At 44.6% G+C, this 23,789-nt stretch overlaps 3 protein-coding genes across 3 annotated transcripts; 1 reads left to right on the top strand and 2 right to left on the bottom strand.

The window, feature by feature from the left end:
* Positions 1 to 772, bottom strand: LOC124648339. The gene is made up of 3 exons (XM_047188122.1): positions 290 to 772; positions 96 to 155; positions 1 to 15 (listed from the first exon to the last, which is right to left on the bottom strand). The coding sequence occupies exons 1-3, from the start codon at positions 770 to 772 to the stop codon at positions 1 to 3; spliced, it is 558 nt and encodes a 185-aa protein (XP_047044078.1).
* Positions 773 to 14,974: 14,202 nt separating this feature from the next.
* On the bottom strand, positions 14,975 to 15,709 carry LOC124648338 (Werner Syndrome-like exonuclease). Its single transcript, XM_047188121.1, has one exon. The coding sequence runs from the start codon at positions 15,707 to 15,709 to the stop codon at positions 14,975 to 14,977; it is 735 nt and encodes a 244-aa protein (XP_047044077.1).
* A 4,383-nt stretch (positions 15,710 to 20,092) lies between these two features.
* On the top strand, positions 20,093 to 23,168 carry LOC124649664. The gene is made up of 2 exons (XM_047189259.1): positions 20,093 to 22,784; positions 23,151 to 23,168. The coding sequence occupies exon 1, from the start codon at positions 20,146 to 20,148 to the stop codon at positions 22,768 to 22,770; it is 2,625 nt and encodes an 874-aa protein (XP_047045215.1). The 5' UTR covers positions 20,093 to 20,145; the 3' UTR covers positions 22,771 to 22,784; positions 23,151 to 23,168.
* Positions 23,169 to 23,789: the final 621 nt, after the last annotated feature.

The following is a 23,789-nucleotide window of genomic DNA, read 5'->3' as shown; positions in this document are numbered from 1 at the left end:
TCAGAACCCCCCTTTCTGCACCAAATCAACGAATCCAATCAGCGCCCAAAGCAAGGGGTAGATACTAGATCAAAGATCGATCTTTTAGTGCTTACCTCGTTCACCTTGTAGCGATCGCGGTTCACCTCCGGAAGCGACTTGCCGGGGCAGAGCGCCTGCAGGAGAAGAGAGGAAGAAATCACGAACTAGTCAGTAATCGAAGGAACTGGAAGAGGAATTCGCGAAGGCGATCGAGGATTTTTTGGGATTAGCGCTGGCTGCTTCGGGGGCGCGCGTCTTGCTTACGCACGTCGATTTGGCGCTGGACGCTCTTGGGCCGCCTCCTGTGCCGGCGCGGCGGCTTCCGGCCGGTCATGGCGAGGAAGTCGTCGTCGATCTCCTCCTTGGAGAGCTGGAGCGAGAAGCCGCCGCTCCACTTGCTGGGGCCGGCGCCGCCGTCCATGTTCCACAGCTTCTTGTGCTCCCGCGCGTCCTCCGCGCTGTCCCGGCCGGCGCGCCGGTCCCGCAGCTGGTAGCACTGCGTCCGGGGAGACTCCTCCGGCGCGGCGCCTTTCGCTGGGGATCGGGAGCTGTTGTTGGGCTGCTGCGCGTCGGCCGGCGGCGGCGGCGGCGGCGGAGGCGCGTCGTGGTCCCTGCAGAAGGCCATGGGCTTGCGGTAGCCCCAGCTGGCGGGCAGGTCGAAGACGCCGAGGAGGCGGGAGTCCCTCGATCGCGAGGGCGGCGCCGGGGACGCGACCTGCATTGCTCCCGCGGCCGCCGGCGAGGACTCCATCAGACGAGGAGGAGAAAGGGAGGGGATTGAAAGGGGGCAAGCAGCAAATGCGTCGCGGAGGGTTCTAGTCTCGCGATTGCATGCCGCCGCCTATATATAGCGCGATTGGATTCGGGAGACGGCGACGATGGAGCTGCGGCCGAAATTTTGTTGAGGGAGAAGGAGGACAAATGCTGGTGGATGCTCTCTCTGGGTTTCGTTTTCTTCTCCTTTTGGTTTTGGGTTTGCTCCGCGGACTCCGGGCGGTCGACTCGACTGGAAGCGCGGCTCCTTGAGTCACGCAAGACGTCGGATCATCATCCAGCGGCTGGGCGCCAGCCAGGTTTTGAAGGTTCAGTTTTTCTCTTGGAAGAGGTTGTGAAGTTCATTTCTAATTTACTTTGTATTTTTTTTCTCTCATCTGGCATGGAGGAGGTATGTATCCCCACCAAGGAATACTAGTGGAAACTAATAGTAAAAAAATATATGAAATTATATTTTCGCAATCATGCGCCAGGCGCGTCGAGTAATTAAAGCTTATCTTGGCGTAGCTCTTGAAGAAGAAAGTATTTAAGAGAAATTTATGCGTGTATATAAGGTCTGGCGACTAATTAAGGCGTATCTTGCATAGATATCGGCCACCACTGCAAATTCATCGTGTTATCTGGTTGATCGTGCTCTAGAAGACACCGATCATGCGTATAGACACCCATCCTGGAAGGGCCTCGAAATGGAGGGGATGTGATCTGTAGCTTGTATTTTACTTTATCTCTTAGTTAACTTTTCTTCTTGGCCGCGCAAATTCATCGTGTTCTTCGGTTGATCGTGCTCTAGAAGACACCGATCATGTCCACCCCTGGTGGAAGAGCCTCGAAACGGAGGGGATGTGATCTGTAGTTTGTATTTTATTTTATCTCTTAGTTAACTTTTCTTCTTGGCTACCTCGATGAAGTTAAATGAGCTTAACGGCAAAAGGCTCTTTATGGACCGTGCATCACGCATACGTTTCCTTTGTTGATGGTGCGCGAGAGTTTCCATCCCAAACTAGGGATGCCAACCATGGGTCATGCGTCACGCAACAACTGGAAGTTTTGGTTTTTTCTTCTTTTGGATTCGGGGCATCCGGTTAAATTTGCTCCGCGAATTCTCGTCGTGTGGTTCAATGGAATCGACGGTGCCGCTTGTTTAGCCATGTGGAACATTGGATTGACATCAAATGGTCTGCAGTGGTGAAGTGTGCATTGATATGAAGTATGGGCAAGTTTAGAAAATACAATAAAGAATGAGCTAGCTTAGCACATAAAGTGGGCATTTTCTTCTTAGTGGGCCAACTCATGCTGATTCTGAGGCAACTTTTTGAGGAAGCCTGGGCCACGGCCCATGTTGGTCAACCCGATGCTCCGCCACTAGATGGTTGTGTATGACAGGGGATTAACTTGTTAATGGCTACGGAGTGTAGAATTAGGGTTTCGTAGAAAGTATAGGGCAAGTAGATTTCGAAGGTTCAGCCGAAAAGGAGCTCGCTCAGAAATTAGGGTGGTGTGTTGACAATAGATTCGATCCCTTCTCTTTCCCTCGACTCCCCTTTATATAGGAGGTGGAGCCGAGACTTTTCGTATCGTACAAGTTACAAACTCGAGAGGCTTATTGGGCCTTTCCTATATTGTTACATTATTCCTAATACAACTCTATTTTCCTTATGCGAAGTTCTCTGGGCTTCCGGACCTCTAAAGATTCGAGTCGTCGGCTTCACATCCTTGCCAGATAACCCGGTGCTTTATTCGGCATGCTTATTTGGCATGCCTATGTCAGTGTACAATAAGAGACAACACAAACTGCCAAGTTCAGTTCTTTTTATTTATATTTCCTTTTTCTTCTTGTTGTTCATCTTCATTTGAAATGACTATGCTCAAATCATGAGGGTATATATAAGTGGAATTATACACTTTGTATTTTTCTTTCTTTTTTTTTCTCATCTAGCATGGAGGAGGTATCCTCACCAAGGAATACAAGTGAAAATTGTTAGTCAAAAAATATATGAAATTATGTTTTCGCAATCATGCGACAGGTGCGTCAAGTAATTAAAGCTTATCTTCGCGTAGCTCTTAAGAAGAAAGAATTTAAGAGAAATTTATGCGCGTATATATGGTCTGGCGACTAATTAAGGCGTATCTTGCATAGATATTGGCCATCACTGCAAATTTGTCATGTTCTTTGGTAGATCGTGCTATAGAAGACACTGATCATGTGTATAGACACCCCCTGCTAGAAGGGCCTCGAAATGGAGGGGATGTGATATGTAGCTTGTATTTTACTTTATCTCTTAGTTATCTTTTTTTCTTGGCCACCTCGATGAAGTTAAATGAGCTTAACGGCAAAAGACTCTTTATGGACCGTGCATCACACATACGTTTCCTTTGTCGATGGTGCGTGAGAGTTTCCATCCCAGACTAGGGATGCCACCATGGGTCGTGTGTCACGCAACAACTGGAAGTTTTGGTTTTCTTCTTCTTTTGGATTCAGGGCATCCGATCAAATTTGCTCCACAGATTCTCATCGTGTGGTTCGGTGGACAAGACGGCGCCGCTTGTTTAGCCATGCGGAACATTGGATTGACATCCAATGGCTGCAGTGGAGAAGCATGCATCGATATGAAGCATGGGTCAGTTTAGCAAATGCAATAAAGAATGGGCTAGCTTAGCATATAAAGGTGGGCATTTTCTTCTTAGTGGGCCAACTCATGCTGATTGTAAGGCAAGTTTTCGAGGGAAGCCAAGGCCACGGCCCATGCTGGTCAACCTGTTGCTCTGCCACTACTCGTGTAGAACATATTTTAACTTAATTCATTGGAATTAAACCTCTCCGCATATGAACAAAGAGAAAGGTGAAAAACATAAAAAAAAAAAACGGGCCTCAAAATCCTGGTTGTCAAATTTGTTTGAGCAGTCATTAGATATCATCCAACCCATCATGAAACCATGACTCGATCAACCGCGATGATTAACATCCCAATAGTGAATCTAGAGTTCAACGTGTACGTGTCACGTTGCAATTCACCATTTGATAAACTACAACACTCCAAGAAATCTAGATACCAAGCATATTGCGTGACTCGTGATTTAAACAATGGTGTCCGTCCAATTTGAGAAGGAATTGTCTCGCATTGTTTCAACAAATAACTTAAAATATTTGTGTGACGCATAGTCTATAAAGAGGCTTTTGTTGTTAAGTTTATTTTAATTTCATTGATTTAACTAACAAAATGATTACCAAGGGTTAGAGTGAATCCAGGTGATACAAACTATGGGATATACACTCTCGAGTTGCGAGATACACCTGATAGAAATTCTCATTTGGCTAGATGGTTGTGTGCAGTAAGAGACAAAACAAACTGTCAAGTTCAGTTCTTTCATTTACATTTTATTTTTCTTGTTCTGCATCTTCATTTGACAATGACTAGGCTCAAATCATGAGGGCATATAATCGGAAATATGTTTTTGCAACGATGAGCTAGGTGTGCCGATTAATTGAAACTTATATTCAGAAAGTTCTTAAAGAAGTAAATGAAACGAAATCTCTCCCGTATAAGAGGTGTGCCAATTAATTAGATCGTCTCTTCACATAGATAGAGGTTATCAATACGAATTTGATATATCTCTGTAAAAAATCATGCTCTCGAACACATTGATCATGTGTATATAGACACTTGTTGGGGGAACGGCCTTGGATTCGATCTAGGCCTTGATTACCCTTTTGTTGGCTAATTCACACGGACCCACAAATCACATAAATTCTTTGGATGTTTGGCTACACCATGTCATGGTTTGTATCTTGAACTGAGTGTACACCATAGTTCAAACCATCGATCACACAACATGTGCGTACAAGATTGTGGTAAGTGTTGTATTTTAATTAGTATCTTCACTTAACTCTTTAAGAAGATCTGGATACAATGCTTCCATAATCACGACTTCAAGTATTAATGTGTATCTTAACATAGATAGATGCCTTGAATAAAAAGTTGACATGTATTGTGCTCTTGAAGGCTCACATCACACATATAGGCGCATGCTGCCGGAAACATGTGCATAAGAGGTGTGCCCTTTAATTAATATCTTACCCACTAATAAAATTCAACAAACTGCAAAAGCCTCTTTATGATCCCACGACCATGGTACTCCTACTACATGGACACATGCCACAAGGTGGCCTTTTACATATCAAATTAGAAGGCCATTGTGGCTCAAACTCTAAACTCCGTGTCATCGTAGTGACACTTTGAAGCTACTCAAATAGCGAGTTGTAACAAATGTGACGCATGCAAGCACTCATCTGACCACGCAGTAACACCCATTTTGCCGATCACCATCGTGACGTGGATCAATCCTATTTTGTACAACCCCCCCTCAAAAACATAGAGTGAATAAGTAAATTTCATGGTTTGGCATACATCATCACACGAAGGGTCATGACGTGTGCAGGTTCATTGCGAAACACCGTAGAGTCACCAAAGATATCACACGAATCAGCGATGCAGAGATGATCAATCCCTTTTCCCTTTTTAAAACCTCTCAGATCTTTGCCATGAACCAACCGCACTCTGGGCACATGAATTCCCCCCCCCCAAATCATGCTTGATCGGCTAATGGTTTCATGGAGGGCATTGTTTTGCCATCCGATGATGGTGCAGACAAATGGGACAACCAAGAATCAAAGATCAATTTGTTTTCCTCACCTTTTCATCCATGAAGAGGTTCTCTTGTAAGGGAATAAGTGGAAATACAAATGTGGAGGTGATGCATCTAAAATGCTATGATCTTTGTAGTTTAGTGTGCAATATTCCATGACAATTGATTCATATAATCGGTTATAATCATGATTTAGAATAATTTTAAGGATCTTATTAAAAGATCCATTTTATTTGAATTATAACGCTACAAGGCAGAAACAATGTTTCCATATTTTTGATTCTCAGGGACCTTCGCGGTTTCAAAAGGGCATACAATTTTTTCTACGCGATGTTTTTAATGGAAAATGAAGTCATGTAGCACCTAGACCTCACCTAGGCCGGAAAGAGGGCTGAAATAGGCCCGGTGGCACGACCTGATACCCTAGTCGCGCCACCATAGCGTGTTTCACCCTCATGGCTCTGATATCATCGATCTTTGCGCCCTGGACTCATATTGACCTAAAAATGTCTATATATGGCCGTCTTCACGACTCCAAAGCATGGAGAACCACAAAACAAAGGTTGTACTTGCGGAGATTAGATGGAGAAATGCCGTCGGGGCAGCGCCAGGTCGCATGTCCAACCTCTCGACCAGCATCTCAGTTGCCTCCATGATGAAAAGGGAGTAGTCCATCCCCGGACTATGGGTTTGTGGAAGTAGATTTATCTTTCTCTCTTTCTCTTGCTATCCATGTTCTAGAGCCATATGAGCTGCCCTCATGATTGTGGCCATCTATATGTAACCCCTTTGTGGTGGATCTTTGTTTTTTATGAGATTGGTATTTGAGATTGCAATTTTTAGTTTGTGTTTGATGTATAAGTAGATGTATACTATATATCCCGTTCTTGAATGCAAGTTTTGATCCAACTAGTATGATAGTGAATGAGAGGGGAAACTTGTACATTAGTTGGAGTAACATGATAGTATGGACCTAGACAATGACTAGAAAGTTTAGGTCCTACTATTATTTTTTACCTCTTATGTTGTTAACTCACTAGGGATACATGAATGCATGTCTTACTATCACGAAGTGACCAATAATGGTGATCTCGTATCTTTTGAGGTGTCATATTTGATATTCACATCATGCCATAGAAGCAAATGCAAATATGTTTATCTTAAATCTAGTTTGTGGAGTTCTCTCTTACTAGAAGAGTATTAGTGGGTTGTGTTGCATCATCTCAACTATAGGACGTGGATGACCATATGAATACGTATAAAAAAATGAACTTACATCAATATTATGCCTTTTTGGAGATGTTTTGATTCCATCATGTTCAAAAGAGAGTAGACATGTGAAACCATGAACCCTAGTCCATTTTTTTACCTCATCACTCAATTAATCCAAAATACAAAAACATTCATCACACTTGCATTTAATTATTCATTAAGTTTACATCACTGCCGTTACACTACCACTTTACTTTGCATAGCATTTAGTTACCTTTAATATTACATATAATTTACTTTACTTTCTACATATTTAATTTATTTACTAAACTTTACATATTTGTTTTCAGTTCTAATACGAAACCTTGTGATTGATAATCACTTGGTGTAGTTGGGTAAAATAGACGCACTATTTGTGTTTTGTAGGTTACTTGAAGAGGAACGAAGAGTGTAATTATGTTGTTTCCCCAAGAGTTCGATATAAATCCTCGAGTCAGCTTTGTTGGGAAGATTTCCTTGCTACGCTGCTTTGCGTTTGGGGTCTTAACGAATTGGTAACCACGTAGAATGATGCCATCAGCAGCTACATGGGCATAAATGGGTTTGCCTTTCAATTACAGAGTATTCATCATCGAATTTTGAAGATGATATACATGAAACTATTTTTTGCTTGATGACAGTGATTGATAGAAGTGTGACGTAGATATATTTTGTGTCCGTAAATGATAAAATCTCCGTAACTATATATATGTACCTTTCAAAGACGCCGATTACAAGTTCCACACTTGGCCCAGGGAACATTATGTTCACGTGAAATTTGTGACATTCAAACCTGGGAAATATGGTATCCTGCAATATGATGTGGATTCCACTTGTTGCTATCTATGTTTTGTTGGTTAACTTATGTATGCTCGATAAACTTACGAGCATGCATGCATCATGCGGTCGACATCACCATTTGTGCACACCATGGGAAGTTTTCATGCAAAAACGGGTGGTCAGTGTAGCTTACTCTCTATACCCCACCTCATCAAGGTCAATTTTTCTTGATCAATGATATTGTACATCAAGGAGTTGTGTCATTGCTGGATGCATGGCACTTGCATCTACAACAATGCGACACCATGTATCAAATATCATCTTCTCCGTTGGGACGTGAATCGTACCCCTAATCATGGCTGGTGGAGTCATAGTTCCATGGAGGATGTTGGCAGGTTACCATCAATGACGGTGCTATCGTATGGGACAACAAATATTCTAATTATTTTTGTCACATTTATTTTTAATCATTTACAAAGTGGATCTATTTTTGAGGGAAATACGTGGAAATTTGTTTGTGCAACTACACAAACTCATTCACTGTTTAATTAGATAGTATCATCGTGCAGCTCTCGAAGAGCATATAAATAAAATGATTTTGTGATTGTGATGCTGGTTAATTAACGCATACCTTCGCATAGATAGATTTCATGAACTTAATAACACATCTATCTAACTATCAGTACCTTTTCAAGATTTCGATCATCTATGTTAACATCTGGCCCAAGGACCACCAGGCTCATATAGAGTCAACCATGTTTGAGTATAATGTGCATTCACTTGTTGCAGCGCTCTAGCGACTTCAACCCCTAACCAGTGGTAAAGGAACACAATTTGAGCATGAACTCCAACCCATAAGGCAACATTGGTGGCAAGGAACGAGTCTGTGTGGCCTAGTAAGCAAGGGGCCCAAGAGAGATAGAGAACCAAACCCAATAAACAAAATCACTCAAATTCCTAATAGAGCACATCTTTTTCGTTTACATCGTGACTATGTCAATTGTTTTTCGTTGATGGAGGTGTTCGGAACACCGATTGGAAGCTAACTTCAATAAACTTATTGGCAAAAGCCTTATTACGAAGCCATACACACGTGGTCGCTAGTACCATTTGTCTGCATCGTCCTACCACTTCAGATGACCACCACAACTTAAACTCTAAGACTCACTTAATTGTCATCACGCAATGTGTCATTATTTGATCGCATGATGTTTTTGTAGCCGCTGAAACAAGAAGTAGTGACAAAACATACGAGCATACGCATACCCGACCTTGTAGTGTGACCGTTGCGACCTATATCGAACCTACAAAATTTTGATTCGTAGGATTTTGAAGACGTAGGAATATGAAAAACACATGATTGCAAGCAATGTCATCTCCATTTTCAATCCTACAGGATTTTGCTGCGTTTGATTGCATAGCTGGAAAACAAAGGTTCTTTCATAGCGTGGATTAAACGAGTAAATTGCATCACTCGGAGTAATAAGGATCATGATGTTCCAAATTTGATATGAATCAAAGAGGCCCCGAGCATATAAATACAATGATTTGGTGATTGTGATGCCGGTTAATTAACGCATACCATCGCACGGATAGATTTCATGAACTTAATAACACATCTATCTAACTATCAGTATCTTTTCAAGACTTCGATCATCTATGTTAACACCTGGCCCAAAGACCAACAGGCTCACATAGAGTCGACCATGTTCGAGTAAATGTGGATTCACTTGTTGCCCCTCTATCGATTTCAACCCTTAACCAGTGGTGGAACTATCTGAGGAACATAATTTGGGCATGAATGCCAAGCTCATAATGCAGCGTTGGTGGCAATGAATGAGTTTGTGTGGCCTAGTAAAAAAAGAGGCCCAAGAGAGATAGAGAACCAAACCCAATAAACAAAATGACTCAAATTCCTAATAGAGCGCGCATTCTTTGTCTACATCGCGACTATGTCAACTGTTTTTCGTTGATGGAGGTGTTTAGAACACCGACTGCAAGCTAACTTCAATAAGTTTATTGCCAAAAGCCTTATTACCAAGCCATGCACGCGCTCGCTAGTACCGTGTGTCCACATCAGCCTACAGCTTCACATGACCACCATAACTCAAACTCTAAGCCCCACTTGTCATCACGCAATGTGTGATTATTTGACCGCATGATGTTTTGTGTAGCCGCTGAAACAAGAAGTAGTGACAAAACACACGAGCGTACACACATCTGACCTTCTAGTGTGACCGTTGCGACCTGGATCGAACCTATGTTTATACAAACATGAGGGAGTCTTTGATTCGTAGGATTTTAAGAGCGTAGGAATATGAAAAACACAAGATTGCAATGTCATCTCCATTTTGAATCCTACATGATTTTGCTGCATTTGATTGCATCGCTGGAAAACAAAGGTTCTTTCATAGCGTGGATTAAACGAGTAAATTGCATCACTCGGAGTAATAAGGATCATGATGTTCCAAATTCCATATGAATCAAAGAGGCCCCGAGTAAATCGGTCGATCTCACGGTTTGCCTTGTGGCGGCACAGGAAGGTTTCTGACGCGGGCGGGTTTAGCGCGAGACACCGGAGAGAGAGCCATATCACACGAATCGCCCAGCCCGAGAGGGGGATCCAAATCTTTTTCCCTTCCCTTTTGAAAACCTCTCCTCTGTTCCTCCCCTGCCGCCTCTTCCGCCCTCCGATGGTTCTCATCGCCTCCGCCTCCGCCTCCGCCTCCGACCACCGCCACCGTCGCGCGGCCAAATCCTCGCGCCCGGGCGCCCCCGCGGCCCGGCCTACATCCACTCCCGCGGCGAAGTCCTCCGCCAGCGCCGGCCTCCACCCCTTCTCCTTCAGCTGGGGCGCGCAGCGCCGCCTCCGCTGCTCCAAGGACGGCGCCCCCGTCTACCACTCCGCGTCTCCGCACACCCCGTCGCCGGACAAGGAGAAGCCGAAGCCGCTGCCGCTCCCGCAGGACCCGCCGCCCGGCTGCTCCTCGCGCCCGCAGCGGCCCCGGAACCTCCGCCCGCTCCGCTACGCCGCGTCCAGGCCGGACGGCGCGGCGGGGCCTCACGCGGCGGTCCAGTCGCCGAAGCCCGCGCAGGCGCCGCCCAGGAAGAGGGGCTTCGCCGTCGCGCTCACCCCGGACGAGATCGCGCACGACTTCGCCGCCATCCGCCGCTGCGCCCCGCGCCCCGCGCCAGCTGCTGCCGCGCGCCGATCCTCCAAGAAGCGGACCAACCGCGTGCAGAACGCGATCGATGTAAGCAGTCCTAACCCCTCCGCCTCCGCTTCCTTCCTCAATCTCGGGTAGTCTCGGCGTTTGATTCTCTCGTTGGTTGGTTTCGAATCGCAGGCGATGTGCCCGGGACTCACGCTCCTGAACGTGGACCTGGACAACTACAAGATCGAAGAGGTACACACGGCCTTCTGAAGAATTCGTGTGCTGTTTCCCCCCAACGTTGCTTCTTTCTATTCATCTGCGTCGTTTTCGTCTTGCAGAGAGGCCAGAAGAAGTGATCGATCGGTGCCCTGATGGAGCTGCAAACATGGAGGACCTTCCCAGATGTTCCCATCTCTCCCTTTCTTCTTGTGATGGCTAACATGCACATCCCTTGGTAGTGTTGGTTCTTCAGGGTTAGAGGGTAGCAGATTGGGTAGCTAGGTTCTTTCTGTGGTTTCCTTTTAACGAGGAACTGCTGGATTGGTAGCGGTGTTTCTGCTTCTTGCAGCCTGTAGGAACTAGCTACTAGAAGAATTCATAATGTTCGTAGGTGCTGAGAAGCAGTCATGTACATTGTTTTGATTGTGAAATAGTTCAGTCAAACATTATATCAGTTTTTTTTGGTTCAAATTTCTCCACAAGTTCTTGAGTGTGATGCAGGATTGTGGTGATGATGTGTTACTGAGGGTATCTATAGGTTTCTCGATGATTGCCTGTTGGGATTTATTACTGAGATGGAAGATTGATAATTGGCTGCAAGCCTGTAATGCTAATGCATGACGGCGCTTCATTGCATGATGCCTGTTGGTTGGAAACCAGCTTTAATTTAGTTTGGAGGAGATATATAGCTATAATTGGATATGGTTAATGGAAGAGGAAGTAATGGGTACTTCTTGCTATAGAATATTTACCAAATAAATCATTTTACCCTCTTTAAAAACATTTATTCTATGCTTAAAAAACCATAGTCTATTTTTTTTATTATCAATAACTGGAAGTCAGTTAAAAATTCATGCAAGTTTTTAGAGAAGGTTCACATATCTTGTAATCTTCTTCTAAGTGTAATGTGTACACAATTTTACTTATATAGTTATACATCCACTTTCCTTGCAGTGTTCACTTTTCCTGTTCATGGTTTCTTCCATATTTTTATGTATGTAAGAATTTTTTTGGATGCCATTCTTTCTTTAAGAATGCATTTTCTTCTAACAGTGTCTTATTGAAGTTGTTGTTCCCAGATTTTATTCTTTGCTTTAAAGAGGAGCTGCCCTATTCAACAGTCAAAATACAGTTTAGCTGTGTTTATTTGTTAATGGAGCTGCACTTCGTTCTTTTTAATTTGAATGTGAGTTGATTATTTGTCCACTTCATCGAACCGCCTTTTCTAATTTATCCCTTTTTCTATGCTTGTATACATTTAGTAAAAATGAATAATTCAGTATGTTGTCTTGCCAATAAATTTTGCTGAATAATAAGATGGCAGTGCCATGCCAATCAGTCTTTAATTAAGTTTTTGATCGATTGTGTTGGCGGAAAATGATATTGGTTTCTTTTGGTTTTCAGAACCAGACCTGGTAACGCCATATTTATTCCTGTGGTTACTATCAGTCTGTTTTTAAATTCTTGAATCACTTTGAAAATTAATACTCCCTCCATTCCATAATTCTTGTCGTGGTTTTAGTACAACTAAAACCAACCACGACAAGAATTATGGAACGGAGGGAGTAATATTTGACAATTGACCATTTTTGGGACCAGCTCACCTTGTTGACCTTATTTTGTCAATAAGTGAAACTGAAGTAAATATTCATGCAAGTTTTCAGACTCTCCTATGTGTATAAAATTTTTCTATCACAATTATTCACCCATTTTCATATCTTTTCACTTTCTCGTCCATTTTTCTTGCATCTTTTGAAATATAAGAACATGTGTACATATGGCATTCTTGTATTCAGAAAAGTTGTAGTTGTGATTTGCTGTTTATCTGATCTCTATTCTGTTCTTTTTATCCCTGATCTTTTTAACAATGTTTATTTGTTAACTGAACTTCTGCCCATTATGAACTGGTGTTGAACACAAGTTTATCACTGCATTAGTCGTGTTCTTGTCTATGGTTGCATGTTTAGTATATCAGTATCTTGTATAGAAGCACTTCTGATGAAAATTTTGGGTGACACTCTTATGTTTTCTTGTCTGCAATTAAGTTTATGACCGGTTCTGTTGCGAGCTGGTGATGCTGGACTCTCACTCTTTGCCTCTTTGGTTTTACCCAAACCCTGGTATGCAGGTGATCGCTTGAACTGACAATCTGCTTCTCATGTTATTTTGCATGTGGTGTTTTAGTTGAATCATGGTAGTCTTGAGATGTCGTACCACACTTCTTCAGGAATCACCCTGGCCCGTGCCTTGTTCACAACGTCCAGGTATATATGGTGAGTATTAATCTGATGAACAGTTGTGCTGTACTTACACCAGTGTCATGCATCTACATGTCTGTGTCTTCTGATTCATTGCAACTGGCCTGCATGTTAGGAATATCTGCTGGAGTAGATTCTTTATGGTGTTGGTCCAAAGTGATGTTGCTGAATGTTAGCCCCCTCTCTCTTTTTTTCTTCGAAATGGGGAGCATAGTCCCGGCCTCTGTATCAGGCCGTGGTCCCTTTTTGTGCAATCGCACCACAGAGTTGACAGTGACTCATAATTTCATATGCATCAGGGTGTGAAAGATACGGACCCGTGCGTGCCTGTTGGATTTTCATCGACATCTACGACAGTAGAGTGGTAGTAGTCTGGTAGAGCGTCTCTGTTCAAGATTTTTGTCTTCGTTCGCTGATAGTTGTATGCCTATATATGGCTGCATATGTCTGTGCTCGAGAACACTTCCCCTGCAACGCTGGATGAACAATCATCTGCATTTGTTTTTGCTGTTCCGTGGATGCATAATGCACGGCTTCTTCAGTTTGTAGTTGCTTGGCACAAAGGCACAAGATTGCCTTGGGCTTGGGGTCACTGGGTCCTCATGTGGAGGCACGGGCCGCCTAGTTAGGTCAAGAACTCAAGACTGTCAAGCATGCATGGTTCAGGTGTTCTAGTAGTAGCACTTGCCAAAATAAACATGTTCTTCTTCCTCTCAAGGTTCAGGTCATCTAGTGGACCTTCTCGGCATAAACCCTTCGTCTCTCCCTCAAGGTGAGGCACGTGAGTGTGAGCGAATCACAAAACAACCAGCCAAATATTAACAAATTCATAGGTAGGTGAAACATTTTGGAGCATTTCATCTCTCCCCTCCCAAGAGGTGTTTTCGTGTGAGAAAAGTAGCTTATTAACTTGTCTCTAACAAAAAAGTCCCCTGACTACAATTATGTATCGATGACTGCTTGACACGGTGTAATCAAAGGCAACACAAGAGATGAGAAATGACAGAAATTGGTGGCCAAGAATTTGAAATGCCTCATCACCCCCCTCTATGTGCGCTTCCATGCATGTTTAGTCACCGACACATGGGGCCCACATGTTAGGTTCTTCTTAAATCCTAGAAACGGCTCCACTAAGCCCTGCTGAGCGTGCTCCAACTGGCCATTGGCAATGAGCTTGGAAATTCCCTTCCCGAGCGATCTTCATGGAGGGCTAGTTTGTTCTCTCAATTTGGCATGGCTCCATTGGCACCGTCATAGGCGACAATGTTGTTTTCTTCAAAATGACCCCTTCTTTTCAGTCAATGCAAGGAAGTTCACCATCATGGTCTAGTGATACTAGCGCCGATGTCGGGGCAGTAACCCCACCGATATGCGTGGCACGGCCGCCAATCCCCATTGTATGCTACTGCCTTCTATTGCGGTGATTCATTGAGTATAGGTATCTCATGTCATGTCTTTTGCAGGGTATTTTAGTGGGTCAATAATACCTCGATGTTTTCCATCGCTGGTGATATGTATGGTGACACAACAACAACAAGTTCGACTGCGGTTTAGGTAAGATTTTATAGTAATATATGCTTGTAGTTTCCCCTTTATTTACACTTGTTTCAGTTACTCCTTCATTTGATTGTATATGATGTTTTCTTCATCTAGTAATATACTCCATCAGTGAGTGAAGAATCAATAATTTGTAATGAAGGTAATAGAGCCTAATTTCAGCACAAAGCGTTGAGTTCGCGACAAAATCATACTACGAGTCTACTGTACTAAAATTTTCAGTCTTCTCTTCTTCCCATTAAACTCATGAAAACGAACTGAAACTACATAACTAAGCCGCAAACGCGCAGTGCTAGCTGATCCTTGGAAACTTCTTCAAACATGGGGTTGGCAGAGCAGGCGGCGGCCGACGTCGAAGGACACGAAGGCGTCGATGCAGGCGTACCGGACCTGCTCCCCGGAGAGGCGCGGCGCGGCCCACCTGCTCATGGTCACCTTCTTGGGCTTGTCGACGAGCGTGCCCATCACCTCGCGCGCCAGGGTCTTGAGCCCCGCCTGCCGGAGCTCGGGCCGGCCGAGCACGACCGCGGCCAGCCGGGGCAGGTCCATCGTGTGGGCCACGTGGAGGTTGCAGTCCTCCCACAGCCGCTTGACGTCTCCGTCGACCCCGACGGCGGCGAAGCAGAAGGCGGGGTCGGCGAGGAAGTCGGCGAGCTCGGCGGGGATGTACTCGGCGTGGTAGACCTGGTAGACGAGGCAGCGGTCGGCGACGCAGAGCTGGATGACGGCGACCTGGTGCCGCGGCTTCCCGTTCTGGAAGCTCTGGCGCCACTCCGTGTCGAGGCCGACGACGAGGCAATGGCGGCAGTCCTGTTCCTCCGGGTCCGGGCGTCCCTGCAGCCGCTTGTTGTAGTCGTGGACCTCCTCGCGGAAGCGCGCCTGGACCTCCCGGAGAAAGCACACGACGTCGTAGGCGGACGACGTGACGGTGGTGCGGATTGCGGTGGCGTCGTCCATGACGACGAGCTCCTCGTCCGCCGTCGAGCGGCGGCGAGGCGATGGCGCCGGATGAAGAGGTCGTCGGCGCGGCGCGTGGTACGTGATCGCCATGTTCTTTTCGGAAGAGATGTGGATCGCGGCGGCCGGCTTTGGGTATTAATACTTGGTCGCCCGGTTTCTTTTCTTGGCGCGGCCGTCGGCCGGCAGAAGATCGCGGCGTACGTAACGTTTCGAACTTAACTGCGTCGATCGGGCTGCAGCTTGCACGTACTATATATAGAGGGTGCTGCAAACTCTACCTAGGCCGTATCCTGTACGTACTCGGAGTCGGAGGCCGGGTAGGTATCAGGCTTTTTGACCGGGGCCTACTCGACCTGCTTCGTCGGTTCTGCCTCCGTTCAGGCCAATTCAGATCTCAAAAAATGCTCAAACGCGTAAAACTCTAACGGGTATACAGTTGCTCCTTCCGACGAGCGATCCGTCGCATCCTCGACGAGTCCGCTCTCCGCTGCAGCTACCGCTCAGCGATGTTCCGCCGCGCCACACCTCCGCCGGCGAGCACGCCACGTGGGTGCGCTCGGAGGGCGCAGAGAAGTGTGTCGTGAAGAAGTGGACGAACCATGGCTTGACGCCGCTGTCGCTCCGAGCGTATGCATACAATGCGTAGGCGGGCTCGTCTTCCTCGTCGCGCCGCCGCCCGTTGGTCACCTACCAATTCCGACGACGAATGGGCGGCCGAAGAAGACCGACGCCACTGACAATGCCAGTGACCAAGGTCTTCGTCGACAATGACGAAGCCGAGACGACCACCCTCGAGGAGCTCACCTGCGTCTCGGCGAAGGAGGCGGCAGAGGTGTGGTACCTCGAAGAGGAGGACAAGTGTCGGGCCTGCACCTACGAGGAGTTCCAGTGGGAGGCTGCTGTCCGCTGCGTCAAGATCGAGCGCATCAAGCTCGACTAGGAGGCCGCCATCCTCTCGTCATGACCGCCACCGCCCCCACATGCCCCGATGAGGTATCCCGGACCATTTTTTTGGTCAAATAGGTTTGCGGCGACGTAGTTTATAGGTAAATTGTGTTGATTTTGCAACATCTCATGTAAATCATGGTCAAATGTACCGATGAATGTGATCTTGCGAAGAACTCGACTGTCGATTATTTCTCCCGTGAAATTTGATTTCGAGTATTTTTTTAGTTTGTCAATACGGGATTTTATTTTCACGAGCGCTAGATGGGCATGTATCCGAATTTGCGGTGCTCTCTACTCTCGTTTTTAAGGGTTCGAAAATATGGGATCTGCAAGAGATGCTCTTGAACCTGTCACTTATAGGGTGGAGTCCAGTCCCGGCCATGTAATGTCCTGGTTCAAACGGGTAGGACGTCGCACAGGTTTTAGTCCCGGTTGGTGCTACAAACCGGGACTAAAGAGTTGCGGCAGACTGCATCTGGTGCGAAATTCTTTAGTCCCGGTTGGTGTTACAAGCCGGCGGTTTGTAACGCAACCGGGACTAAAAGTTTCTAGGGTTTTATGGCCTCCACAACCCCTGGATCACCTTTTTTAGCTTTCTAATACAAAAGAAATAGGTAGAAATTTCAAAAAATAAAATTCTTTGAGATGCCGATGTATTATGTCATCTAGTTTTAATGAGAATTAACACACATGAATTTTGATTTTTTTTGCAAAATTGCGTCATGTGTCGGTAAAACGGGATTTCTGGTTGCATACGAACTCGAAAAAAAACATTTAATATATGAAAATGTATCTACGCGAAATTTCACATTCGAATTCACCAGGGGTTTACCCGGTTAGCCAATTTTTAGATTCTCAAACAGCCAAAAGGAAGTATGAAAATATTCAGGTTTTAGGTTTTGCAAAAAAAAATTATTTTTATTTATTTACTCAATATTATTATTACTTCTTTACTTTTGTTTATTAAAGTAATTATTTGAAATTCAAACAAGAAAGAAGTGTGACATCGTGAAGGAGAGGTTAATATGATTGATATGATAGTAATATGAGTGACATGCGCAAAACACTTGAAAGCGGGACGAGAGGAACTCGGAAGTTAATCGTGCTAGGATCAGAGTAGTGGGAGGATGTGTGATCGACTGGGAAGTTTGATCACGAGTAGGTAGTTTAACTAGAGATAAGTGTAGTTAGAGACTAAACTGATTAAATAACTCAAATAATAGAAATTATGTAAAAAGATAAAAAAAGAAATGGGAAAAAATTAGAAACAAATAGAATGAAAAAAATCTCCGTGGAGACCTTTAGTCTCAGTTGGTGTTATAAATCGAGATTAAAGGTCCTCCGTCCCGGCGCGCACCCGCAGCCCATGTTAAGGACCTTTAGTCCCGATTTGTAACACAACTGAGACTAAAGGTGAGGCCTTTAATCCCATTTTAGCAGTCTCGGATGGTCAACCAGAACTAAAGGCTCTTTCGAACCAGTAGAGAAAATACAGAGGGAGCTAGGAGTTTTACATGAGTTGCAACTCATAAGCAACTAACACTTACACTATTCTCAAACACAAAAAACACTTAGACCACGTCACCCGGTTAAGATTTACTCCCCTCATTCAAAAATAAATGTCGCAAATTTATCTATATTCATATGTATCTACACAATAAAATATATCTAGATACATACTAATTTAGAAAACTTGAGACACTTATTTCCGAAGAAATGGCTGTTATTCATAGGGTCACCTAAATAGAGACTTATTTCTAATTTGTTGATACAATTATAAAATATGTGTATCCTTTCTGAATTAAGTAAACATCCAATCTGTATCAGTATTCAACTAACCTCATCTTGCAAAAGTGGAACCCATGTCTAGGCGGATCCCCTTTTTTTAGCACGAAAAAGATGGCTATTTCATAGTTTATTAAAAATATAAATTTTCGTATGTACATATTATCTTCATAATTACATGTGTAATTTTTCGAGTCAAAATATGATTTTATGTGGTCTACACAAAAATAAAAAAAATGTAATATTCTTAATTACATTTTTTTTGTAATTTCACTTTTTTGTGTAGGCCAGGAGAGGAGACTTCGTGCATATTAGCACCAATGCTCCTGATTTTTTTTAAAATGTATTTTTATGTTTAAAAAAATCATAATTTTTTTTTAGCATGTCATGAATGCTACTGCAAATTTTTTTGTTAGAGACTGCGCTGTATCTTGAGCTTCAGAAAAAGACAAATTTGTGGTTGTATATACTACTAGAATAGAAAATCTTAGTTTTACTTTAGAAATTTTCTACGTACAATATATTTTGCCCCGAAATTTCTGCTGCATCTTTGAAATATGTATATGTATGCACATATTTAATTTCAGGTTTTTTGAACTCTCATAAATATTATTTTTATTTTTTTAAAAGTGGAAGCACTGATGCTCATGTGCCAAAAGCACTTTCAGATAAATGGTCGTATTTTGCCTCCAAAATTTACATAAGTAAGTTTCAAGGTAATATGTACATGCGTGAATCATTTACAAGTTTTTCTGAAACTTTAAAATGTCTTTTTTTCGATTTTTTATAAAAGGGTCTAGGTAGACACGTCTCCACCAAATGGAGTATTATTCCTAATTAATGTAGAAATATCATTTTATTCTTTTAAAGAAAGCCAATTTGGTTTTCTTTTGAAAGAGCAATTTGGAGTAGATACGGACTCTTCGTAGTCTGATTCGCAAAATAAAAAGTCTCTTCATAGCCTAGGGTTTAGCCTCGTCGTGGCAGATTAGGACTTCCGTCCAAATCCAAGAAAGAAAACAAAACAAACTCTGCTTGCGAACCCGCCGCACCTCCTCCCGCCGAAGAACTCGCCAACCCGCCGCTCCTCCTCCCGCCGAAGAACTCGCCGGAAGGAGATCCATCCGCTGTCCTGGACGCCGATTCCCCCGGTCCGTTGGTATGGCATCGGTCCCTACTTGTTCGTTTTTCTTTCTTGATCTCCTTTTCCTTTTCTCTTGCTGTGTGTTACGGCTTCTCGTCGATAAAGATTGCCGCCGCCGGCCGGAGCCGCCCTCGCCTGGACCTTAAGTGAAGATCGATTTCTTCCTGGACGCCGTAGATTTGTACTGAAACGTTGGTAAGGAGGCCCTCGCTTCTTGGATTACTCTGCAGTTATTTTCTTTTTTCCTGAACAGTAATCACATTGGGGGAACAAATCGTATCCTGTCACATTGGTCTTATACAAGACTGATCTATTCTAGGTTGGCCCGACCAACTGATAGTACTACTAATCTGTATAACAATCACCGTGGGGAACAGGATCCCCACTTTAATTTCGTAATTGATAATGGTACTATCCAAGTCCCTCCAGTATTTTTTGCCTATCTATCAGTAGTATAGAACAGCACCATGTTAGTAATAATTAGTGAAGAGTTGACAGTAAAACTAAAAATATGTTTAAATACGTTCCTGCTGATCTCATGGATCGATCTTTGCTATACTGACATCTAACTATTCGTTAACTTCGTTGCAGACCTTGTCTCTCCAAGTTACCTGATCGGTTGGGAGCCGCAGACATTGGGGTGACAGGCATGATGTGTAACAGTGAGAAGAAGGCTGCCATGCTAAGCAGCAAGCGTCTGAAGACCGCCCAGCCCGGCTGCAGAGCATCGGTTGCAGAGGACATAATGGTGGAGGTACTGTTGAGGCTTCCCATCAAATCCATTGTCCGCTTCCGGGTCGTCTGCCGCTCCTGGGCCACGCTGCTCTCCTCCGAGGAGTTCTGCAGACTCCACCGGGCGATCACCAGGGCTGCGGGGGTGCCACTGAAGCTTCTGCACTTCTCCCCTGCCGCAATGTTCCGCACCATGACGGCGTACTCATGCTCGCTGGCGCAAGGCCCCAGAGATGACGAGCTGCTGTTCACCCTTGACTATGCCCGCGGCAAGTGGGTAGAAGTGCTGACGCCTGCATCGTGCCATGGCCTCACCCTCCTGTATGATGCTCTTGCCAAGGCTTACTACATCTGCAATGCGGCTACACGAGCAGTCACGCGTCTGCCACATTCTGCCGCGGTGGCGTCACACTGGATTAGTACCGGACTGGGATTTGATGCACGCACAAGGGAGCACAAGGTGGTGAGGTTGATCAATGGGGCACACCGGTCCCCTGAGAAGGATACGATCAGGTGTGAGGTGTACACGCCTGGAGGCAGCCATGGTGATTGCTGGAGGCCAGCTGCCGGAGGGGTACCCTTTGGGTTGCGAAGATTTGCAGACTCTGCCGTGTGTAACGCTGTCGAACAGAGGTTAGCTCCCGTGTTTGCGAAAGGGTTCCTGCACTGGTTGATTCAGCCTTACCTTCTCTTCAAACGGCCAAGAGGGGCCATCGTATACTTTTCTGTCATGGAGGAGACATTCAGCTGTGTCCAATCACCTCCCTTCCTGTCACCAGATTTTGGGCAAAATCCTCCATTCTCAGCACCGGGATTCGACCTGCCATTTGCTCACCAGGCACCACCAGCGGGGCACCTAGTGGAGATGGATAACCAGCTATGTCTGGTCCGAGACCTTCGTAGTAACCCTCATGGTAGCACTCTGGAGATTTGGAGACTGCTGGAATATAGCTCTGGCAACTGGTCGCTAGATCACAGAATCGATTTATCTGGGCACGCCATGGGGAGAGAATTACGCGAGCCACAAACCGTGAGAGTTATTGGTTCTATTGATAGTGGCAGGTCAGGGAAGAAGATAATCCTCACAACTTGCAAGCATAAGGTTCACGAGAAGTTTGAAAAAAAGGTTCACACTTACGAACTCAGTTCTCAGGATCTGGAGACCATTCTTTCTGTCACCGAGGAAAGCACATCGGCATATGGATTTATCTATGATAAACCACTTCCTTCAAGATTTGGTTTGTTTGAAGACTGCCTTGCTCCAATGCATAAAACAGATGAAGAGATAACCTTGTCATCTACCCTGTCTAAGGCGGTAAAAGAGATCTTACTCCGCCTCCCAGCTAAATCAGTGGCACAGTCCAAATTGATCTGCAAGCACTGGCTCAGGTTGATCAAGAGTGAAAGCTTCATACGGTCATACTTTGAGCATAAGAACATGGGCAGAAGTCCAAAGCTCATGCTTGTCGGTAAGGGTACTGGACAATCAGCCTTCTGTTTTGCTCCCTTGGATACATGGCTTAGTGAAGCTCCTAATCATTGTGCATTGCTTGATACAAAGGTGGTTTGCTCCAAGCCTTGCCACGGGATGAACCTGGTGAGCACTGCTACAAATGACTATCTCTACAACCCAGGCACAGGTTTCCACAGGGTCTACCGTAACCCAGGACCGCAGATGTACCTAGCGTTGGGAAGCCAAAGAATTAATGCGTCAGAAAAACATGCATTTGCAGTTGGCGGCAAGAATGTTGGCCTGACTTTCGACCCTTTGTCTCGTGAGCATGTTATTGTGGAAATCGTCTATCACCAGAAGAACTTTCATTCTCGTGGATATAGGTCAGTATGCGAGCTGCGGTGGTGTAACTCCGTGAAACTTGCCCATGAGTACTTGGTGCCGCTGCCGCCTCTGCCCGTGAATGACATGCCACCCGCCTATGTCGGAGGCGTGCTGTACTGGATGAGTGACCCAAGGCTGGGTCGGAGCTACGAACGAGCCATCGTCTCTTTCGATATCTCTACGAGACTGTTCGATACCATCCATTGCCCTTCGTGCATCACGGTATGGAGTAAGAGGAGCCCATGCAGTGCATTTGTGGTAGAGCTTCAGGGAGCATTATGCGCTGTTCTTGCAAATCCAGTGACAAACAGCTTAGACGTATGGAGGCTAGAGCGTGGGCGTTGCATATGGGGCAGAGCATGGGTGATTCGTTTGGAAGCGTCGCCTGACTATTCTCTTGTGACAAATGTTGTGGTGCCATTGGCTGTTGATCCCAAAGACGGGGGAATCCTGCTGAATACTGGCAGAAACCTAGGTGTCTATGATCCGCTCAAGCAAACAATTCAGAGTCTGTATTCACAAGATCAGTTACCGCTTGCCACAAGTGCGCCACACCTAGGAGTCCCTCAACGATCCAAGTTTACTTCATCGGAGGATAATTCAGCATTGGACAGCGAGATTCTGCCGCTTGTTCCTATGGTGTATGAGGAGAGCTTGGCTTGTTATCCCCGTGTGGGCCTAGGAAGATGGTTGTCATTCTGCTGATTCATCGTCAAGTGGTAGCATTTCCATCATCATCTAGGCTGGTTATATTAAGTTCGAACCGCAACACCTCTTTTTGGTAATGTAATAGTGTGATCTTTTGGTGTAGAAGTGGTTACTGTCTAATATCCCTTCTCGGAGTACAAATGTTATTGCTATTTTATTTTAAGATATAATAATGGTGTGTTCCTAATTATTATGATTTACACTAGTTATTGCAATCTTTGCAGTCCAATGCCGCTGGCGGGAGAACTGAAATTTGTTAATTTGAGGGATTATATTACTGCAGTATTAATATACATATATAAACATATACATATATAAACATATACATATATAAACATTGCAGTATATTTTCTTGTGATGTGTTGATTTTTGGTCAGGTTACTGATGCAGATGGTCTGAAGTAGAATTTGTAGTCAAAAGAGAACTCATATGGAGTCATAGACTCACAAATTGATTTGTGGAGCACTACTACTATTACCTGTCAGACATTGGTGGCTTCCTTCAGGATTATTTGTGTACCTGAGTCAGATTCAGCTTCGCCGCCTCAAACTGATTGAGAGAGGCTAGCTGCTGCTCTTGATTTCCTATGGGTGGTCTTGGCATTTGATTAGTCAGGTATATTCTGCAGCCTGAAACTATTTAATGGCCCAGTACGTGAATTTTCTTCGTATGTGCGAAAAAATCCATTTATCGTGTGTTAGCATTTGTTTGTTCAGCTCATGTAGCTGTACTGCTGGCTGATCTTGTGATATTTCTGATACAGACTGCTGCTGTTCTATGGAAGAAACTGAAATGATGAACGTTAAGCGGGATCACAGCATTAGACGCTGATACGTTTGGACAGTTTATTTGCCATCCAGTCCTGTTAGTATCTTTTTAAATATTGCGGCTGCTATCTGCCTGAGCTGAGTCATCATGGATTCCTGGCTCCTCTACCATTACTGATGATTTTCTAGGAACTCTAGTACTCCAGTGATTTTATATAGGATCTCTAGTACTCCAGTACTTCCATGCTA

The sequence above is a fragment of the Lolium rigidum genome, chromosome 4 (assembly GCF_022539505.1).
Source record: "Lolium rigidum isolate FL_2022 chromosome 4, APGP_CSIRO_Lrig_0.1, whole genome shotgun sequence".
In the NCBI taxonomy this organism is placed as follows: Eukaryota; Viridiplantae; Streptophyta; class Magnoliopsida; order Poales; family Poaceae; genus Lolium; species Lolium rigidum.
The sequence above is the reverse complement of the archived record's forward strand: the minus strand, read 5'-3'. Positions and strand labels throughout refer to the sequence as shown.